We start from the raw sequence: 21,367 nt of genomic DNA on the forward strand, positions 1-21,367 counted from the left end.
TTTTTAACTAGAGTGCCTAGTTGTGTTTTTATTTTGTGTTTATCCTTTTTTAAGATTTTATGTATTTATTTATTTATTTATTTATTTAGAGAGAGAGAGAGAGAGAGCAGTGGAGGGGCAGAGGAAGACAGAGACTCTTAAGCAGACTCTGCTCTGAGCCTGCTCTGAGCCGCATCAGGCTTGATCTCATGATCCTGAGATCATGACCTGAGCTGAAATCAAGAGTATCAGATTAAAAAAGTATCTTTTTAAGTAAGCTTCTACACCTGGGTGGCTCCCTCAGTTAAGCATCTGCCTTTGGGCTCCTTGCTCAGCGGGGAGCCTGCTTCCTCCTCCTGCCTGTTGCTCCCCTGCTTGTGCTTTTTCTTTTTCTTTTCTTTTTTTAAAGATTTTATTTATTTATTTGACAGACAGAGATCACAAGTAGGCAGAGAGGCAGGCAGAGAGAGAGGAGGAAGCAGGCTCCCTGCTGAGCAGAGAGCCCGATGCGGGACTCGATCCCAGGACCCTGAGATCATGACCTGAACCGAAGGCAGCGGCTTAACCCACTGAGCCACCCAGGTGCCCGCTTGTGCTTTTTCTGACAAATAAATAAAATCTTTAAAAAAGTGTCAGAGACCGGAAGACACCAGGTGACATAATAGCCACATACAATGTGGAATCTTGTGTTGGATCCTGAAACAGATCAGAAACATTTGTGAAAACACTGGTGATGCTGGGATTAGGTTCATAGTTTGGTGAATAGTGACATAACTAAATGTAGTGTGGGATCTTCAGGGATTGGGCTAGAACCTGTGTGTTTAGCAAAGGTGCCCCCAGAGATTCTATTGTTGTGTTAAAAAGACTTGCATTGCAGTGCTGATAATAGTTGAAGCTTCTTGTGACTCCACGGGGGTTCATCCTATCACTCCTTCTCTACTTTTGTGTTCTTTCGAAAATGCTAGAACCTCAGAGCTTGCTCGGCAATTGTTTTCAAGAGCCAAATATTAGAAAATGGCCCAAATGTCCAGCAATGCCAGAATTCAGTACATTGTGCTATTCACGAATATTACAGAGCAAAGAAAGCTCAAAACCAGGCAAAACCAATATTTAAGGGGTGCCTGGGTGGTTCAGTCAATTAAGCATCTGCCTTCAGCTCAAGGCAGATGCTATCAAGCCCGGTGTTGGGCTCCTTGCTCAGTGGGGAGTCTGCTTCACCCTCTCCCTCTGCTTGTGTTCTATGTCAAATATATAAATAAAATGTTAGGAAAAAAAAAAAACCAACTCATAAATGAGCCCATCCTCTGATCCCTAACCCCAGTCCTGGGAATTTATCCTAACGGAATATATTTTTTTTAATATTTTATTTATTTATTTGACAGAGATCACAAGTAGGCAGAGAGGCAGAGGGGGTTGGGGGGAAGCAGGCTCCCTGCTGAGCAGAGAGCCCAACGCTGGGCTCTATCCCAGGCCCCTGGGATCATGACCCGAGCCAAAGGCAGAGGCTTTTTTTTTTTTTTAATTTTATGTATTTATTTGACAGAGAGAAATCACAAGTAGATGGAGAGGCAGGCAGAGAGAGAGAGGGAAGCAGGCTCCCTGCTGAGCAGAGAGCCCGATGCGGGACTCGATCCCAGGACCCTGAAATCATGACCCGAGCCGAAGGCAGCAGTTTAACCCACTGAGCCACCCAGGCGCCCCCAAAGGCAGAGGCTTTAACCCACTAAGCCACCCAGGCGCCCCCTCAGGGAATATTTTTTAAAAGACTTACCCATCATCCAACTTCACAACTGTCAACTAATTGGGTGATCTCATTTTGTCTGTACCCTGCCCCACTTCTGCCCCTTGGATTATTCGGAAGCCCATGCCCGACATTGTTCCCTTTCACTGATACACATGTATCTCTGAAAGGTCGGAAGCCCCCTCACAAAAAGTAATTGCACTACCATTATCACACCTCAGGAAAAAAAACTCCCACAATTCCTCAACGTCCGGGTGCTTGTGAGAACTTGTGAGACCAAGGTCTGACTCACAGAGAAAACTTAAAATCAAGAGCAGTGGTAGTTACTGGTGAGTCACTAGTTCTCAGTGTTTCTGTGCAACGGGCTCACCTCCATCGTAGTGACGCTATAACAACACAGTGTCAGCCCAGCCACATGCTCTCCATATTCCTGAGAGAGGAAGTGTGTGTGTGTGTGTGTGTGTGTGTGTGTGTGTGTGTGTTCTTCTTTAACAGTAAAAATAAAATATAAAGTCGTAAAACAAGAAATTTTGTATTTGCCAAGGGGTCATGCAGATCTCTCATATGATAGAAAATATATGTAAAAATATTTATGTATCATGATTGATTGGAGCTGCCCTTTCCCTCTTGTTTTATAGGTTCATTTGCTTCCCAATATTTTATCTAGAAAAAAATTTAAACCTGCCAAAGAGTTATAAGAATAAACAGCCCAAAGGAAGGAAAGTGAGATGCACAGGGATTTATTTTTCTTATGGACGGAGAGGCATCGGGGAAGACAGCTCAGGCTGGGGTACTGGCATCACAGGGTCATCCGTAATGTAGGTTTGCTCAATCTTTCTACTCCGCTATGGTTAGCATATGGTTTTAGTCTTTCTGGTCACAGAACACTTCCTGCACCCCTGGGTGTGAGGCTCCAAGTTCTAGAAGAGAAAAAAAAATAGCAGATCTGAAAGGTTTTTTATGAGGTTTCCCTTGGAAAGGGCCACCCATCCATCCCAGAGACTTCTACCTACACCTCATTGACCAGAATTGAAAGAGGAAGGGGGGTTAAGGAGCCAAGGACTCTTAGAGGAGCATGTCCATCCTGAACCAAGTGGGGTTCTGTTAGGAACGGAGACGGGAAAGGAGTATCTGTCACAGACAGGGAGAGAATAAAGGCAGAGAGGCAGCCACATCGGGGGTCCAGGCAGAAGGCAGCAGGAAGGGAAGGAAGAGCAGACAGGAGCCATGTTCAGAAACAATGAGCCAATCTCAGATCATGGTAGGAGAGATGTTACAATGAGCCGTCAGGGTGGTGCTGAGCTTCCTGCCCTGGTGGACAAGTGGAAGGATTGGGAGGCAGAGGCAGGGCATTATTTTTCGTGCCTGTCGTGACAGTTTACTATTGGCGATATGTCCAGTGAAGCCGTGGAATCATACAATGGCCCTTTAAATAGACAGCATCTTACTTTCAGGGAGTAAATGTGGTTTGGTGCTACAGATCCTTCCATGGCAGGAAGATAGTATCGGGAGGGCAGCCCTTGGTACAGGAGCATCAAGGGAACCACATCTAGTGGCCTGGAGAGAGGGGAAACCCAGCCCTCTGGAAGCTGGCCCTCAGAAGCTGGAAAGGAGGGAGCCAAGGAAGAGTCATCAGCCTCAGCAGCTCCTGTTCCCCCTTTCATAGGCAAGAGACTGGCTCAGGGCCCTGTCAGAAGTGGCATGTCTTTCCCTGAGGGCTTCCCTGGGACTTTAATTAGAGCCCTTAGCTAAGAATGTCAGGGAGGGCCTCTGAGACATTTGGGTGAGACCTGAATGAGCAGGAGACTGCTGTGAGGACAAAGGAAGTTGTAACAGAAAGGAGGAACTTGGCATGGCTAAGGGAGGGAAAGGAGGTTGGTGTGAGGAGGTCCCGTGGCTGCAGGGAGGAACCAAGTCAGGGGCTCTTATAAGGCATAACGGAGGCAGGAAGGTCAGGCGAGGAGACTGTTAGAGGAGTTCCAGAAAGAAAGGAACTTGACTTGGACTTTAGCAGCGGGGGTGGTGAAGTGGCCAGGTTTAGAAGTAGAGCATCTGAGATTTGCAGATGAAGGGAAGGAGAAAAAGAGAAAAAAAAAGAATGACTTCCGAGCCTTTGACCTGAGTGAGTGGGTGAACGATCTCGCCATTTAAGGAAATGGGGAAAGGACCCAGAGGAGGTCAGGGAAAGGGAAGCAAAGGTACAAGTATCTACTGTTATCCACCACCTTTCAGTTCTTTAGTTCAGATGGTGGCAAGTACCCCATTATTTGAATATTATAAATCTCTTAAAGTTTATGTATATTTATAGTAATTTATATTTAATATAAATTTAGATATATTAATAGAGCTAAGGAGATTAATAAATCTAGGGAGTATGCTTAAGTATAGTAATATATTAAGTATATTAATGAATCTAGGGAGAAAAATACATGTAATCATTTCTGCAAAGGCTAAAAAGGCATGTAACAAGCTCAACACCCATTCTCAATAAAAATTCAAAATTTGAACAGACTAATAGCCTCAGTTGATAATATTCTAGCATCATGCTTAATGGCAAACACCCAAAGAATTCACAATTCTTATTTTAACATTCTAGTGGAGATACTAACTGAGGCAACTGGACAAGAAAAATGGATCAGAGGTCTAATAGTACAGTTTTAAGGAACAGATAAAATTACTTTATGTATTATTTGAGTGATTTCAGTATATCTTTAATAGGGTATATCTTTAACATAGTGTATCTTTTTTATAGTATAAAATATAGTTTGTCTTTCATAAATAGTACCATTTCTGCAATGAAAAAAAGAAAATAAAGAAACATAACCTGGCTAGTGCTGCCCTCCCCCAATTTGAGGTCTAATAATTAGAAAGGAGAAAGTAAAACTATTATATTTGTACATGTATACCTTGAAAAACCAGGAGACTCAACCGAGAAACTACTATAAAAAACGCCAGAATTCAGTAAGGTAGCAGAAAATAAAATATACAAAAATCAACAGCTTTCCTACATATAACTACCAGCTAGAAAATCTAATGAAAGAAGATACCTCATTTATAATAGCAACAAATAACATAAAACACATAGGAATAAATTTCACATGAAATGTGCAAAAATTATACAAAGAAAACTCTAAAACCATTACTAAAGTTACAAAAAGACAACCTGACCAGAGTTATCATATATGTAAATTATCCTTAAGTCACTTTGTAAATCAACACCATTCCAAAAGAACCTAAAAAATTTTTAGAGCTAAACAGATGGATTGTAAATGTTGCTTTTTTTTTTTTTTTAAGATTTTATTTATTTATTTGACAGACAGAGATCACAAGTAGGCAGAGAGACAGGCAGAGAGAGAGGAGGAAGCTGGCTCCCTGTGGAGCAGAGAGCCCGATGCAGGGCCTGGTCCCAGGACCCAATCCCAGGACTCTGGGATCATGACCTGAGCTGAAGGCAGAGGCTTTAACCCACTGAGCCACCCAGGCGCCTCTGTAAATGCTGTTTTTAAGAAATAAAAAAGCCAGGGGTGCCTGGCTGGCTCAGTCAGTGCAGCATACGACTCTTGATCTGGGGGTTGTGAGTTCGACCCCAACACTGGTCGTAGAGGCTACCTAATAAAAAATAATTTTTAAAAACCCTCTGTATTGGGGTGCCTGGGTGGCTCAGTCATTAAGCATCTGCCCTCAGCTCAGGTTATAATCCCAGGGTCCTGGGATCGAACCCTACATCAGGCTCCCTGCTCAGCAGGAAGCCTGCTTCTCCCTCTCCCAGTCCAGCTGCTTGTGTTCCCTCTCTCGCTGTCTCTCTGTCATATAAATTAATTTAAAAAAATTTTTTAGATCCTCTGTATTGTCAAAAACCAAAACACCATAAGCAACATGAAAACACAAATGGCCAAATGTAAAACAAAACCAAAAACTATTTGGCTACTACTATAACAAAGAGCTAATCTTCCTCATATAGAGCTTCTACAAATCAAACACAAGAAATAGACCAATAACGCAAAAGAAAAATCGCCCAAAGATCATTGGGAATGGACAATTAACAGAAAAAGAAATACAGATAGTCTTTTAAATAATGGGAAGGTGTTTGAGCTCATTCAGAAGAGAACTATAAAACTATCCAGGTTAAAAAAACAAAAAACAAAAAAAACATAGAACAGGATTAATTACATTAGCCAACATAGAAGTTTGCCAACACACTCAAATACGAAACTATGGAAAAAGAAGCACTCTTGTACCTTGTTGATGGCAGTGCAAATTGATGCAACTCCTGTGGGGAACTTGACCATATGTGCCCAAATTTCAAAGAATATACTTCTGTGTATGAAGTTAATCATTCATTGCAGTTATTACTGGAAATAACAAATGACAGAAAACAACCGATCAATAGGATAGTTGCATAATTACGGTATAGCCACACAATAAGACTATTCTGAGTACACAACTGTAAAAAGGAATGGACTCTATGTAGTGACATGCAAAATTTTCCATTATATAATGTTGAGTAGAAAAAAGGTATGGAACCATATACTGTGCTATCTATTTTTTCCTAAGTGAGCTCTATGTCCAGCATGGGGCTTGAACACACAACCCTGAGATCAAGAGTCACACGCTCTGCCGACTGAGCCAGCCAGGCGCCTTGTAGCACACTACCTTTTATGAAAAATTAGGAGAAAATATATTCATAGATGCTTCCCTTTGCATAAAGACCCTCTAGAAGGATAGACAAGTAAGTAATATGTGGTTACTGGCTGGGATGGGGGCGAGGTGGGAATAAGACTTCATTGCATAACTTCACATATCGGGTGATTCTAAAATAAGTCAATGTATTCTCTAGGTAAAATATTAATTAAAAGACATGGTACCAGGAAGAAAAAAAAAAAAAAAAAAAAAGACATGGTACCGAAAGCTATGAACACGGATGGAAGCGCAAGCTGGAGAAAGACATGAGATCAAGCCAGGGCTTTGAGATCGGTGACACTAAGGGAATGATCCAGAAGAGAGAGAAATACAGATAATACATTCATAGGTGAGAGGCCACCACAGAACAAAGTGGTCGAGAAAAGCAGAGCTAGATGGTCTAAACAAGAGCACGCCGTACTTCTTCCACGAGGAGGTAACAGAAGAAAGCATCGAAGGGAACACAAAGTATGAATCTGGCCAGGGGCGATGCCGGTTCCTCTCTTTACTTAGGGTTTTCAACAGAGCTGTTAGCAAATACATCCTGATCTTCTGGAACTAAATGCCTTTTAAAAACACCTTTCCTTTGGGGCGCCTGGGTGGCTCAGTGGGTTAAGCCTCTGCCTTCAGCTCAGGTCGTGATCCCAGGGTCCTGGGATTGAGCCCCACATCGGGCTCTCTGCTCAGCGGGGAGCCTGCTTCCCTTCCCCTCTCTCTGTCTGCCTCTCTGCCTACTCGTGATCTCTCTCCCTCTGTCAAATAAATGGATAAAATCTTTAAAAAAAAAAAAAAAAACACCTTTCCTTTGGCTACTTGATCACTATAACATGTAAGCTATGGCTGTGACCACCTACTGACACTACCATTCACAACAGAGTTGACTCTGTCCCAGTAGAGAACACAATTATAAGGGCCATCCAGTGTTTTTTAAGCTAGTTTTTGGAAAGCTACAGACGGGAATATAAACCCAACTTCCCTATAGAATTAGATAAAACCTGAGTTGTATCCCACCCAACTCCAAAGCTGGAAATCAATTACCCACATTGCTGGGCTGTCAAAATTGAATCATGCCCCCTCTTCTATTTTTTTATTATCATTGTTAAAGCTGGATTCCTATCTCCAGATATTCCTTCCTGTGGTAACACACCAAAACAACAGACTTTAAAAAGAGTGTTAAGTTTCACTTTATGTATTTATACCTTATCTCCAAAACATACAAGCAAATTTCAGATGTCTGCGCAAGAAAATGAAAGAAGTAGAGAAAGAGAAATGAGTAGGCTGAGATTCAACCAGGGGTGTCGTTAATAAATGCCCCAGACCTCATTCCTAGAAGTGGGCTCAAGTAAAAACACGTCCTTAGAATAAAGCCTGTCTATGACACTGATATCCAAAATAAATCTACCCCACAGGTCCTATCACAAGAAATACTGTTAACATTGTAGATCTCTTAGAAATCCACGGAATAAACACACTTACAAACTGCACATGGCAGTTCCCGTGCCCCTTGTGGGAAAGACGGCTTTGCCTAAGTGTATGCCAATTAAAGAAGCTTCTACAGGAGGTCACCACAGGACAATCCGAGGACACAGTTCCCTGATGAAAACTGACATTAAAATTTTGTTATTAAAATTCTGGGACATTATGGTCATTAGGTTCAGTGCCTGCTGAGAATTAATATGAAAGTAAGACTCCCAAGTACTCTCCCAATGATGAGTTTTAAGAAGATGAAACTGAAAAGATGTAAGGTTTCTTTTCTTTTTTTTTTTTTAGATTTTATTTATGTATTTGACAGAGAGAGAGAGAGAGTGAAAGAGGGAACACAATCAGGCAGAGTGGGAGAGGGAGAATCAGGCTCCTCAGCAAAAAAGCCTGATGCAGGGCTTGATCCCAGGACTCTGGGATTGTCACCTGAGCCAAAGGCAGACCCTTAACAACTGAGCCACCCAGGCGCCCCAGGGTGTAAGGTTTCTTACAAGTTTCAGATAAACTGAATATTGCACACTTTCTGCACAGGCAGTTCCTAACTTGACTTTCGGGAAGCCTCTCTGTTCCTAACAGGAACCCTTCGAGAAGGGGAATGCCTGCATTAAATTTACGTCCATTTTTATGGTTGCCTTCAGCAGGAGTGTTGCTCTTAAATATCTAGACTGCCATGAGCACCAGCTGGACTCCTTCATCTATATATTCCTACATAAACTTCCTTCACAAAATGTGGCATTTCACGGAGACTCCTGCTTCATGGACATGCTCCAAACCAAGAGCATGATCTTGTGCTCCAGGAGCATGAATAAATAGAAGTGCTCCAGATAGGAAGTAGCAGATGATTTTTCCTGTTGGCTGGATATTCTGAGTTCACAATTTAAAAATGTGTTTTAGATTTAGATCAATTCTCCTCCAAATTGATCTATAGGTTCAGCACAATACTATCAAAATCCCAGCAAGATTTTTTTTGTAAGGAAAAGCTTACATTCTAGGGCTGCCTAGCTGGCTCAGTTAGTAGAGCATACAACTCTTGATCTCGGCATCATGAGTTCAAGCCCCACATTGGGCATAGAGATTACTTAAAAAAAAAAAAAAAAGGAAGGAAGGAAACTTTTTCTAAAATGTATGTGGGGGTGCCTGGGTGGTTCAGTGGTTTAAGGCCTCTGCCTGCGGCTCAGGTCATGATCCCAGGGTCCTGGGATCGAGCCCCACATTGGGCTCTCTGTTCAGCAAGAAACCTGCTTCCCCCGTCTCTCTCTGCCTACTTAATAAATAAATAAATAAATAAATCTTTAAAAAATAAAGTAAAATGTTATGTGAAAAGACAAAGGAACTAGAAGAGCTGAAACAAATTTGAAAAAGAACAAAGTGGGAAGAATCATTCTACCCAGTTTTCAGACTCACTATATAGCTAGAAGTAATGGAAACAGTGTGGTGTCAGGGAAGGGATAGACATATCGATGAATGAAAGAGAAGACAACCCAAAATAGGCCCACACAAGGATGGTCAACTGAGCTTTGACAAAGGTGCATAGGCATGTCAACAGAGGAAGGAGGGGCTTTTCAACAAACAGTGCTAGAGCAGTTGAACATCCATAGATTAAAAAGTTTAAAGATTTTTTGGGGCGCCTGGCTGGCTCAGTGGGTTAAAGCCTCTGCCTTTGGCTTGGGTCATGATCCCAGTGTCCTGGGATCGAGCCCCACATCAAACTCTCTGCTTAGCGGGGAGCCTGTTTCCTCCTCTCTCTCTGCCTGCCTCTCTGCCTACTTGTAATCTCTGTCAAATAAATAAATAAAATCTTTTAAAAAAAAAGTTTAAAGATTTTTTAAAAATCCATAGATGAATATCCATAGATTAAACCTCACACCTTAAAAATGGGATCAAAATGGATCATGTACTTAAATGTAAAATTATAAATTAGAAAAAATAGGAAATCTTTAGGACCTAGGGCTAGGTGAAGTGTTCTTAGATGTGATGCCAAAAGCACAATCCGCAAAAGGAAATACTGATAATTGGGCTGCATCAAAATTGGAAACGTTTTTAAGAAACTAAAAATGTTTGCTCTGCAAAAGACCCTGCTAAGAAGAAAAATAAGCAGCCTTCATGTCCATTGATGGATGAGAGATCCAAAGACAAATACCATGTGATTTCATTCATATGTGGAATTTATTTTTTTTTAAGACTACTTATTTATTTGACAGACAGATCACAAGTAGGCAGAGAGAGAGGAAGGGAAGCAGGCTCCCCACTGAGCAGAGAGCCCGATGTGGGGCTCAATCCCAGGACCCTGAGATCATGACCTGAGTTGAAGGCATAGGCTTTAAGCCACTGAGCCAGCCAGGCGCCCCCATTCATATGTGGAATTTAAAAAACAAAACAAACAAATGAAAAAGAGAGAGACACACACAAACCAAATAAACTCTCTCTCTCTTTTTTTTTTTTTTTAAATAAGGCCCCACACCGAGCATGGAGCCCAACATAGGGCTTGAACTCACAACTCTGAGATCAAGACCTGAGCTGAGATTAAGAGTCAGCCACCCAACTGACTGAGCCACACAGGTGCCCCTCAAATAAGAGACTCTTAACTATGGAGAACAGAGGATTACCAGAGAGGAGGTGGGTTGGGGGATGGGTGAAATAGGTGATGGGGATTAAGAGTACACTTATCTTGGGGCACCTGGGTGGCCCAAGCAGTTAAGCATTTGCCTTTGGCCCAGGTCATGGTGGAATCGAGCTCTGCGTCAGGCTCCCCACTCAGTGGGGAATCTGCTTCTCCCTCTGCCCTGGCCCTGCTTATGTTCTCGCATTCTCGCTCTGTGCTCTCTCTCAAATAAATAAATTTTTAAAAAAAGAAAAAAGAATACACTTATCTTTTTTTAAAGTAATCTCTAAATACAACATGGAGCTCAAACTCAAAACCCTGAGATCAAGAGTCACAGGACCTACTTACTTAACCAGCCAGGCTCCCTAAGAGTATACTTATCTGAACACTGGAATTGTTGAATTGCCATCTTATACACCTGAAACTAATAGAACACTGTATGTTAACTACACTGGAATTAAAATAATAATAAAAAGACAAGCTATAGACTGGGAAAAGATATTTGTAAATCACATATCTGACAGAGGACTACTACCTAGAATATATAAAGAACTCTCAAAACTCCAGAGTACAAAACCAATGAATAAACAGAAACAGACTCACTCATACATACAGAGAACTAACTGGTGGTTTCCAGAGGGGAGGGAGTTCGGTGGGGTTGGGGGGGTAGCAATAGGTGATGGGGCTTAAGAGATACAAATTTACAGCTATGAAATAAATCATGGGGATGAAAAGTACAGCATAGGGAATATAGCCAATAATGTTTCAACAACTTTGTATGGTGACAGATGGTGGCTACACTTATCATGGTAAGCCCCATGTCATGTAGAGAATTATCAAATCCCTGAAAATAATGTAACATCATCTGTTAACTACACTTCAATAATTTTTTTTAAACCTCAGCATTGCAAAACTATCAACTGTTTTTAAATGAACAAAAGACACACACATATATTTTACCAGAGACTACAGAGATGGCAAATAAGCGCCTGAAAAGATGTTCAACATCACTAGCCATTAGGGAATGCAAATTAAGACCCCGAGGAGACACCATCTCGCGCCAATCAGAACAGCCAGAACAAAATGTGCTGATACCGAACGCTGTGAGGATGCAGAGAAACTGGATCTCTCGTGCATTGCTGATGGGCATCTGGAAAATGGTTTGGCAGATTCTTAAACTAAACATACACTTACCATATGATCCAACAATTGCGTTTCTGCCAGAAAAACAAAAATCCATGTCCACACAAAAGCTGTACACAAGCGTTTAATGCTTGTAGCAACCTTGATCTGTCATCGTCACAAACTGGCAACAAGCCAAATACCCTTCACAGGCTGGATAAACAAACCAGGGAACGTCCATACCACTCAGCAATAAAGAAACCAACTCTTTGCGACAACTTGAATGGCTCTTGAGGACATTGTGTGGAGTGACAGAAAACCCAATCTCAAAAGGTCACACACTGCACAAATCCATTTATGTTAACAATTCTGAGATGATATTTTAGAGATGGAAAACAAACAAGTGGTTGCCAGGGGTGACAGGGTGGGGAAGCAGGAAGGGAGGCAGGTGTGGCTCTAAAGGAGCAGCACTAGGGAGATCTTAGTGGTAGAATAGTTCCGTGGAGGTGGTTATACGAATCAACATGTGATAAAACTGCATAGGACTACACACACACACACACATAAAACTGGTGAGAAATGAAGGAGGTCTGTGGATTGTACCAACGTCAATTTCCTGGTTTTGATGTATTAGTTATGCCTGATGTTACCAACAGGGGAAACTGAAAAGTACAAATGACCCAAATGACCTCTTTGTACTACTTCACAACTTCCTATGAATTTATCATTTCAGACTAAAAAACATAAACTTAAGTTTTATCGAAAATATAATTGTATAAAACCTGTTTAGTACAGGGAAAGTGTGAAGCAGCAGAAAATCTTTGTTTCAACCAGAAGGAGGAACTGCCTCTATTTTGGCAGATTTCCTTCTAGTTTTCTACACATTCTCCAAAGAGTTGAGCTCGTTCTGCACACTCCAGTTGAAACCTACTTCTTCCTCAACCCTCCCTCAACCCAGAGCAATTATTTTCTCTACATCACTAATAATTGTAAATGGCGGCTTAATATCCTTAGCACAATATATAAAATTAAACATTCAGCTCAAATTCCACTCAGAAGGAACAGGGTGAACAAAAACTCTGGCCGAGTACAGGATTGTCCGCACAAGAGCATCATATTCAGCTACAATATAAGGCAGGGGGAACTTAAGAGCTACCAAGGGAGACTGGTGCCACACCATTGGACCAACTTAATAGAGTGCCATTAATTTGGCTGCAGTATCTACTATAATTTGGAATATAGAGATCTTCTGCCATGAAGTACCTGAAACATGATCGTGGGCATTGGAAGTTTTGGAACACATGATAAAGGGTAGAGAACAGCAGACTCCATACCTAAGTTTGCTGCATCAGAATTGCCTGGGGAAATGAAAAGCAGAAGCAAAAAGCAAAAGAGATTATAGAGTGAATCCCCAGGGATAGATTTTATTAGGAGTTGCCATAGAATCATTTCCCAGATTCCCTTGTTGCAATATCAAGTTGGGGAACCACAAAAAAAAAACTAGGTTCTAAGAGGACAAGGACTACATTTGAAATCAACACTACACATTCCCTAACACTCAAGCAGACCCCAAATCAGCTTTTGAATGAGCCATTTTTGGATTTGGCCATCCAAATGTTTACTAGATAACCCACTAGGATCCTACCAGGTGACTGGGTCAGGAGTGGAGGTTCAGAGACCGTTCCGCATCCAACTAACCAACCGATGTCAGGTAATGAGACGGGCTGTTGAAAATTTAGGGGAGTGTGGAATAGAGTTAAGAGTGGAAAAGGGAGAATGAGGATTTCCACTTTCTCCCAAAGATGGGAGGCATTTTTACTTCACTTAGCTCAAAAGAAAAATGTCATGGTGCCACACTTGATCTCGGGATTAGGGTTAGGTAACCCTAACCCTAAGTTCAAGGCCCTACTTAAAAAAAAAAAAAAAGGTAAAATGTCATCCTCAGTGTAACGAGGAAAACAGGAACCCTCAAATTATAAACCATGACTAGATCTGCTAACACAATAAAATCAGGACTGAAACCAGACATCCACAGAAAACCTTAAGTCAGAATACAGACATGTGTCACAGTACTAACAGGCCCTCTTAATGATCCTTTGAAGGGAAAGGAAATTAGGGATGTGGTCATGTCCCTAGAGGATAGAGATAGCATCAGTACTTCCTTCTTTTTAAGGCCAAACAGCATTCCATTCCATGTATACACATTTTGTTTGTCCATCCGCCAGCTGATTGGCATTTGGGTGGTTTCCACTTTTTGATTATTTTGAATGCTATGAACATTCGCATGCAAACATAAGCTGTAAGCTTGTTTTCGTTTCTCCTGGGTAGAATTCTCCTGGGAGTAAAATTGCTGAGTCATAATGTAATTCTATGCTTAACACCTGTTTTGAGACTGCCGCTCCTCTTACAGTAAATGTGTTCATCTGTTTTATGTTTTCTCCCATAATAAGCATCTTTGCAGGTCATGAAATTCTTCCACATTATAATTAAACCTAGTGCCTTGTGTCAAAATATTCCTATTTCAGAATTACCCTAAAGACAACCCAATCAGGTAGAGATAGGAAAAACCTGGGGGGTGGGGGTGGGGTAGGGGATGGACAATGAAAATTAAAGTGGAGAAGAGTCATTATAGAAGGAAACCATATTACAAACAGACTGAACGTGCTGGAAAGTCCATCAACTGAAATGAGGATGAGATGTGAAGCAGAGCAGGTTTAAACCTATCTAGCATCGTGTTCAATGAGAACAGAAGAGAAAAAACCCCCGAGATACTCCTAAAATGCAGTGAATGTTTGGAGCCTCTGCATTCCAGTGGGAAGGCACATTAAGACCTGTGTCAACACCTAGATAGCTTAGTTACTGAGCTTCAAGAACAAGCCTGTGACCATTCAACCAGGTCACTTAGGAGCATTGGGGCAGGGGGAACAGCTACCCAGAATAGAAAAAAAACATTTATATAATTTTAAGCAAAGACACTGGGAACATTTTCAAACATGGCCCCACTAAGTCATTTTCGAAAAAAAGTATCTGGTTTTGAAATTCAGCCAAGATGGTTAAGAAAAAAACCCAGGAAACTGCTAACATTGGGTAGAGGGGGGAAAGGACTAGTATTTTATATTTAAACGTATCATATAAATTATTAAAAATTAAACTACAAAAATTAACATAGTACGCAAGTAAACCTGAGTTATTATAATCTTAGCCCTGCTAGACTAGAAATAATTCTCAATTCAGAACTACAGTCCCCCCAGATAGCTTATGTTCACTCAAAAGCAAACTGGAACCATTCTTAGAATCCAATTTCACTCTTTGTCACCTTCAGTCACTGTCTTGTCAATGCAGCCATCCTAACATAACCTCTTTCTACACTTTTGACTAAACTCAGGCTCCCCTTCCTCTTTCCCACCTTTAAAACCAATACGGTATGCTTCAAAATTCTGCCCTAAAAACAGGTTTGCTGCTATGAGATCATGTTGAACTCTGAAAAGAATTATCCAGAGGCAAGTACTTTTCTACAATGCTCATGAAAAATTCTCAATCATACTGCAAAGAACTCCAAGAGAAACAAGGTGAATTAAATATTTTCCCTAGGTTTAATCATATCTGATTGCCAACACTTCACCACATGTGACCCCCCCCCCAAACAAAATAGTCCCTTTTTATGGTTCAACCTCACTTCTCAGAATGGGGCTTATCCAGACCATCTGTTCCTTGGTAGTTGAGGGGCCTGCAGCTATGTAGAGTAATGGACATCAGCAAAGAACGCAGAGGAAGGGTGCCCATGCCATCTCTATCACCCTGACCCCAAATACACTTAGAAGTGGGCTCCATGCCCAACATTGGGCTTGAACTCACTGACTGAACCACCCAGGAGTTCCCCTTGCTCCACCCCCCCAGCACCAAATACATTCTTGATCCCTAAGTGTTCACCATCACTTGGATTACTAGTACTTTTGCTTCTAACCCAACTTCTTCCACTTCAAATGACCTTCTCATTAAATGCTTCAAACAACAAAGAGATTCCCACCCATATTAAGCTGCTCAAAGCACAAACCAATTTGCAATACATACTATACATCACTAAGGACCTCTTAGATTCCCATCTAGTCCAACAAGTCTTTTTGGGGCCAACTTCATCGTTTATGACAAATACTTGTATCAGAGTAATTCTGTCTCCAAAAGGCATCTCCAAATTAGCACTGGACAGCAAACCAAAAAATATTTTTTAAAAAAAATTACACCTTACAATTCTTCAGGCAAGAGCACAACTTTATTTTCACCTATAATAATAAACCACAATTGACAACAACAAAGGAGACTGTGCAGTTCAACTTTTTATTTTAATAAAATCAGAATATGCACAGCACATGCAGTGCTAGCATCTAAACTAATACAGTAAGCAATTACTAAAGCTACAGTGACTTGAAGTTCAATCTTTACATTCAGCAAGTTTAAATCCATTCTTATGTGATTTTTTGAAACCTTATTAACTGAAAATATTGCTTGCTGATACAACTTGCTCAAATGCTACCGCTGAATGTACAAGTCACTGAATATGCCAATACAACAAAGATAACCACATGTTTGAGGATTGCAATGTGCCAGACATTCACTGAAAAAAAAAAAAATACACACAACTAAACAAAACTCACGCAACAAACATCTGAGAATCTGGACACTTCTTATCAGTGTTTTGAAGTGTATCATTAATATCTTAAGACAAGTGTATCAAAACCTTGGCATGATTTAGTTTCAAGTCGCCAATTTTGTTTTTACTAACATCAGAAAGTTATGGCTACACTGCCAATGCCGGGTCTGCTTAATTTGACTTAAGAGTTTAATATGACTTAACATTAAAAGCTCACACTACCCCGAAATATATAATTTCACGCATACGGTGACATTCAACATTCAAGTGCCAGTGTTTTTGTACTGTCTTTTGGTCAAGTTTCTTTAAACTTTCAAAGAATCACTTTTAGGCTTACAAAAATAAATATTTGTCAAAATGTTCAATAAATATTACATAAAACTAGCAGCAAAAAGTATCTAGAAATCTGTCGTGTGCAAATAGTTTTCTTCCCGACTATTATTCCCGTGGTCCCAAATAAATTTTAGAATCTAGTCCCATCCCCTTCCTAGACAAGCTGCGTTCAACAATCTCCAAGAGACAAAATAAGATTGGAAGTTTAAGGACACGCACACAAGACATATATATAAAATTCTCTGAATGTGCAATAAAAGAAGTACTTTGTAAAAAGTTATGGGCAAAATGTACAAGGGCCTAAACCTAGACTAATTGAAATAGCACCATAACAAATGACCTCAATACTGTCAAGTGCACCTACTTAATAAAAGTTTTAGAACAAGGCACAATACACTTGAAAATCTATTGCACTTTAGGAAATTTTTGCCGTCTTCCTATGCCACTGTAAAAAGATTGAGCGTTTTGATCACCGCATTCTGGCCACAAAATTAGCACAGAATTCAAAGTGGCAGAGGCATTTTAGTGGTGGACAATGCTCATCTTTGGCCAGATTTAGCATAAACAGACTATAAATACAATGGAAACCTATGCAACTAAAACTGACTACAACTGCACTGTAGAGCAGAATCGACACCTTGTGCAGTTATGTACATATTTCCAACCTGTGTGATCTCAAAAGATTTCAGTTTGTTACTCTTCTGGAGCCATTTTTACAAAGTCTATAGTAAGCCAGTTTAACATCTCAACGCAGCTTGAACAGAGTAATGTGAATCGGCATTTAAAATAAAGCCTGCTGCATTAATTCTTCCTGTTCATACCCTCTTGACCAAAAAACATCAACACTAGCATGCGTTATTAGACCAAAAATCACCCAGGGCCCCGAGGAGGGCTGGTCATTGCTGTGGTCAGCCATTCTACCATTTCAATTTCATTTATGGCAGGCATTTAAAAAGTCTAAGTAGATGAATTCTCCTAAAAACCTATTTCAAGTTATCAGACCTTTAAACTTTCCCTGTAATAATATGCCCACATTTGGCTAGCTCATAGTTAATGATCTGCCTAAACATTGAAAGAGGAATTGCTGTATTTACTTGCATTAACTTTGAAAACAGTGCTTTGAATGTATGCATGTATTCATACATCACCTCATCATGACTGGAATGGCTTGTTTAAAGACTATCAGGTTCTAAATACCTATCCAGGATAGAGTGAGCAAATCAGAACTTTAACTTAATACAGTTTGCCACATTAGAAACTAATTCCATTATTATGCTTCAAGACGTTTGTTGTTTTCCCCCAATCTGCAAGTATCAAAAAGCCCTAATGCAGGCTACCGCATAAGTTTTTTCCTTATAATATTTATGGATGAATCGATGATTCCTGTTAAGTTGTATCACACCTGTGTGCCAAGGTTTGATTTTAGCCCAAGTTCAGTAAATTTATTTTGTCAAAACAATTGATATCTTGAGCATTACTGAGCCAACAGGACATCAAAATAAAAAGTTGTCTAAAGTTAAAGGCACAGTACATTAACAAACAAATGATCCTCAGTCACAAAATTATAAATGCAGTTTGGGATGGGGGTTGGCGGGAGGGGAGTTAATCCAAACTACAGCAATGAAGTCTTCGAACCACCTTCTGAACAGGGCTGCTGATTGTTCCTTTCAATTCTTCATGTGACCTTGAGCTCCCTTAAAAAAAAAATTTCAGTGGAGAATCACAGCTGGTAATGTACTGCGAGTTCTTGAAGCTACACAAGGTATAGTCTGGCTAAGTTACATGTGGTTTCCATATTAGCTTGTTTGGCAGGGTGACCTACTGCAAAGCAGGTTCAGTTACCCCACCAGTCAACCCCCTGGGAGTTATAATTTCCTCCATATCCATCACTGTTGTAAAAGCCTCCATAGCCACCTAATGAGAGATTTAAAAAAAGAAAGAGACAAATTAATTAAGTCAGCCACTGTTAAATCTTTCCCTTCTTTAAATACTTTGATGTCACATTACTAAAAGCAATCTATAGGGCAGAACTTCCCCCAGTGTTTTTAATTATGCTCTGAAAAAGAGGACTACAAGGAAGAACCCCTTCCCAAAGACAGGTTAAAAAGAGGACTACAAGGAAGAACCCCTTCCCAAAGACAGTTACCTCCACCAAACCCTCTGCTGCTGCCGTGGCCGCCGCCTCCACTGCGGCTGCTGCTTGCGCGGCTGCTGCTGAAGCTGGAACTGCTGGCACCGCTACTTTGCCGATAGTCTCGGGCACCGAATCCTCCACTGAATCTGCTACTGCAACGACAAGGTGTGTTGGTGGTTCTCGGGAAGATGCAATTCCACCAAATAACCCAGTTCTTGTTAACACTTTGCCGTGGTCAATTTCTGTTGCAATACCAAAGTTTCCCTATCCAGCCCTCTTTTCCCTAATAGTGATCGTAAACACTGTAGCGGCAAATGACTGGCTTTAACTCAGTGTCATCTCTTCTAACACCCCTCACCCGAAGGATCCAGGCAACCTAAGAAACATGAAGCCCACTCAACTGAACACTGGAAGAGTGAACTGTGGACACGGCACCATCCCTCTCTTTATGCACCACCCATATACCTTACCTCTTCGATCTTCCACGACTGCTTCCCTTGTAGTGGTGTTCATAAGCCATGTTTTCTAACCAAGACGGCACTTCTTGTTTAGCTTCAACAAGAAGATCCAACAAATCCTTGGTAATGTTTATATTCCTCTCATTAAAGAACGAGGTGGCAAGGCCTAAACCAGTTCCAAAAAGTACATAAATTAAGGTCATCCACTGAAATGTAGTATTCTTACTTTCCTATACAGCATCTTAAGTAGAATACCATGCAAAGAGAGAATGAGTCATTTGTATTGCGGAGACAGATTTTAACCACATTCCTTAGAAACAGATTTCTTAGATCTAAGGTCCTAGAGAGTTCTTGGCTGCACATATCCCCCTGAAAAACCACCACCAGACCATCAAGTAACTCAACACTTACCAAGGTTCCCTACACGTCCTGTACGGCCAATGCGATGTACATATTCTTCAATATCACTTGGCAAGTCAAAGTTGATAACATGTTTCACATTTGAAATATCCAGTCCTCTTGCTGCTACCTGGAAAATAACTTTTGTTATATATGGCGCACTTCAAGCCAAACACTGAACATGCTGAACTTGAAAATAAGAACTGTCTTATACATACTGCTGTAGCCACTAGAATTGGGCTTTTTCCTGAGCGGAACTGGTGAAGGGCCTCTTCTCTATCTCGCTGAGATCGGTCTCCATGGATACTGGTACAAGCATATCCTTCATGGTACAAGAAATCTTCCAGAGAATCTGCACCCTTTTTGGTCTCCACAAACACTAAGGTCAGTGAATCCTTGCCTGATTGTGAAAAATTACGGATTTTTGTCACTAACAGTGACTTAGTTCTCTTTACATTTAGTAAACATGCAAAGACAGGCAAATAAAAAAGACTTTTAACCAATGTTCTGAATGGGGAGGAAAAGCAGTAAAGGCAATCCAAATGGACTCTCATCACCTAAGCCACCAATGTGATGCTAATATTGTCATTTTACCTGTTGCGTTTAGGAGATCAAGCAAAAATGACCGTTTATCGGACTCTTCCACCCAAACGACTTTCTGTGTAATATTCTCAGAGGTAGAGCCAACTCTTCCTACAGCTAAAAAGATATACTCATCCAAGAAATCACGGGCCAGCATCTGGAAAAAAAAAAAAGTTTATCATCTACTGAGATTCCCAAGTAGTACAAATTCCCAAGTAGTAAAAGCGGCAGCATCAAACAATACCTGTATTTCCTTAGGGAAAGTAGCACTAAACATCATAGTGTGGCGGACACCCTTTGGTGGCATAGTATCTTGTTCAACTATCCTACGTATCTGAGGTTCAAAACCCATATCCAACATCCTATCTGCTTCATCTAACACCAAGTATCTGCCAAAAAAAAAAAAAAAATTCCATTTAGAATTTGAAAAAAGATAGTTTTATTATAGCTGCTATCATAGTAAGAGTTTGATATAAATTCCTCACACTGCATGATCGGACTCGTGTACAGGAAACCTAGCCCAGGATTTGTGCCATCATTCACAAGCATACAGCAAAACTAGCTCTTACTACTTTTCACTCTCCCAATCTGGTTATTCTCAGCCTCTACTAAAAAAAGGTCCTTGATTTTTCAACATTAAAATTACAAACAGCCAACTTCTTATAAAAGTTAGAGGACTAAAAACCATTTCTCAATCTTAAAATGTCAACAACTACTACTTATTACTTCTACAAAACAAGTGGCCCATAATTTAAAAAATTATTACATCTTATGCACTTAAAAATCAACATACTTGCAAAAGTCTAATCCAATCTTTCCTCTTTCCATCATATCCACTAGACGACCTGGAGTAGCTACTAACAAGTGGCATCCACGCTCTAAGTCTCGGATCTGTTGACCAATATCAGCACCACCATAAACCACGCAAGGTCGAACTCTGGATCGGTATGAAAACTGTAAGCAAAGAATTTTATCAATTTCAAGGCCAACACTTTTACATGGTCTTAAAACATTTCATTAGAATCAATAGGAAAGCCAATAATCCCTCAAATGCATACTTACTTTCCTGGCTTCCTCATATATCTGTACTGCCAATTCTCTAGTTGGTGCTAATACCAAGGAGATTGGGTATTGCTTGCGACGCCCATACCTTCCATTTTCCTAAGAAATAATTTAAGTTAAACTCTTAACATCCTTTTTAAAGACC

The 21,367-nt window shown here is 40.6% G+C and overlaps 1 protein-coding gene across 6 annotated transcripts in view; it reads right to left on the reverse strand.

Moving 5' to 3' along the window:
• Positions 1-2,444: 2,444 nt before the first annotated feature.
• The window catches only part of DDX3X (DEAD-box helicase 3 X-linked), a 29,906-nt gene continuing 10,983 nt past the window's right edge, over positions 2,445-21,367 (reverse strand). Inside the window, exons 9-20 of one of the 6 annotated variants that reach the window (XR_014307254.1) lie at positions 21,223-21,321; positions 20,954-21,114; positions 20,405-20,549; positions 20,173-20,317; positions 19,797-19,978; positions 19,591-19,708; positions 19,192-19,345; positions 18,734-18,873; positions 18,226-18,501; positions 15,678-15,805; positions 5,959-6,072; positions 2,445-2,640 (exon numbers count right to left, since the gene is read on the reverse strand). Coding sequence is in view for 2 of the 6 variants with exons in the window: in XM_082717822.1 (XP_082573948.1) it covers positions 18,422-18,501; positions 18,734-18,873; positions 19,192-19,345; positions 19,591-19,708; positions 19,797-19,978; positions 20,173-20,317; positions 20,405-20,549; positions 20,954-21,114; positions 21,223-21,321 (1,224 nt within the window). In the remaining 4 variants the exon portion in view is untranslated. Of the gene's footprint in view, positions 2,641-5,958; positions 6,073-15,677; positions 15,806-15,922; positions 18,502-18,733; positions 18,874-19,191; positions 19,346-19,590; positions 19,709-19,796; positions 19,979-20,172; positions 20,318-20,404; positions 20,550-20,953; positions 21,115-21,222; positions 21,322-21,367 lie in introns of those variants that run through there. The other 5 variants (XR_014307253.1, XR_014307251.1, XR_014307252.1 and 2 more) reach the window with 5 other exon arrangements.

This window comes from Mustela nivalis (assembly GCF_964662115.1).
Source record: "Mustela nivalis genome assembly, chromosome: X".
In the NCBI taxonomy this organism is placed as follows: Eukaryota; Metazoa; Chordata; class Mammalia; order Carnivora; family Mustelidae; genus Mustela; species Mustela nivalis.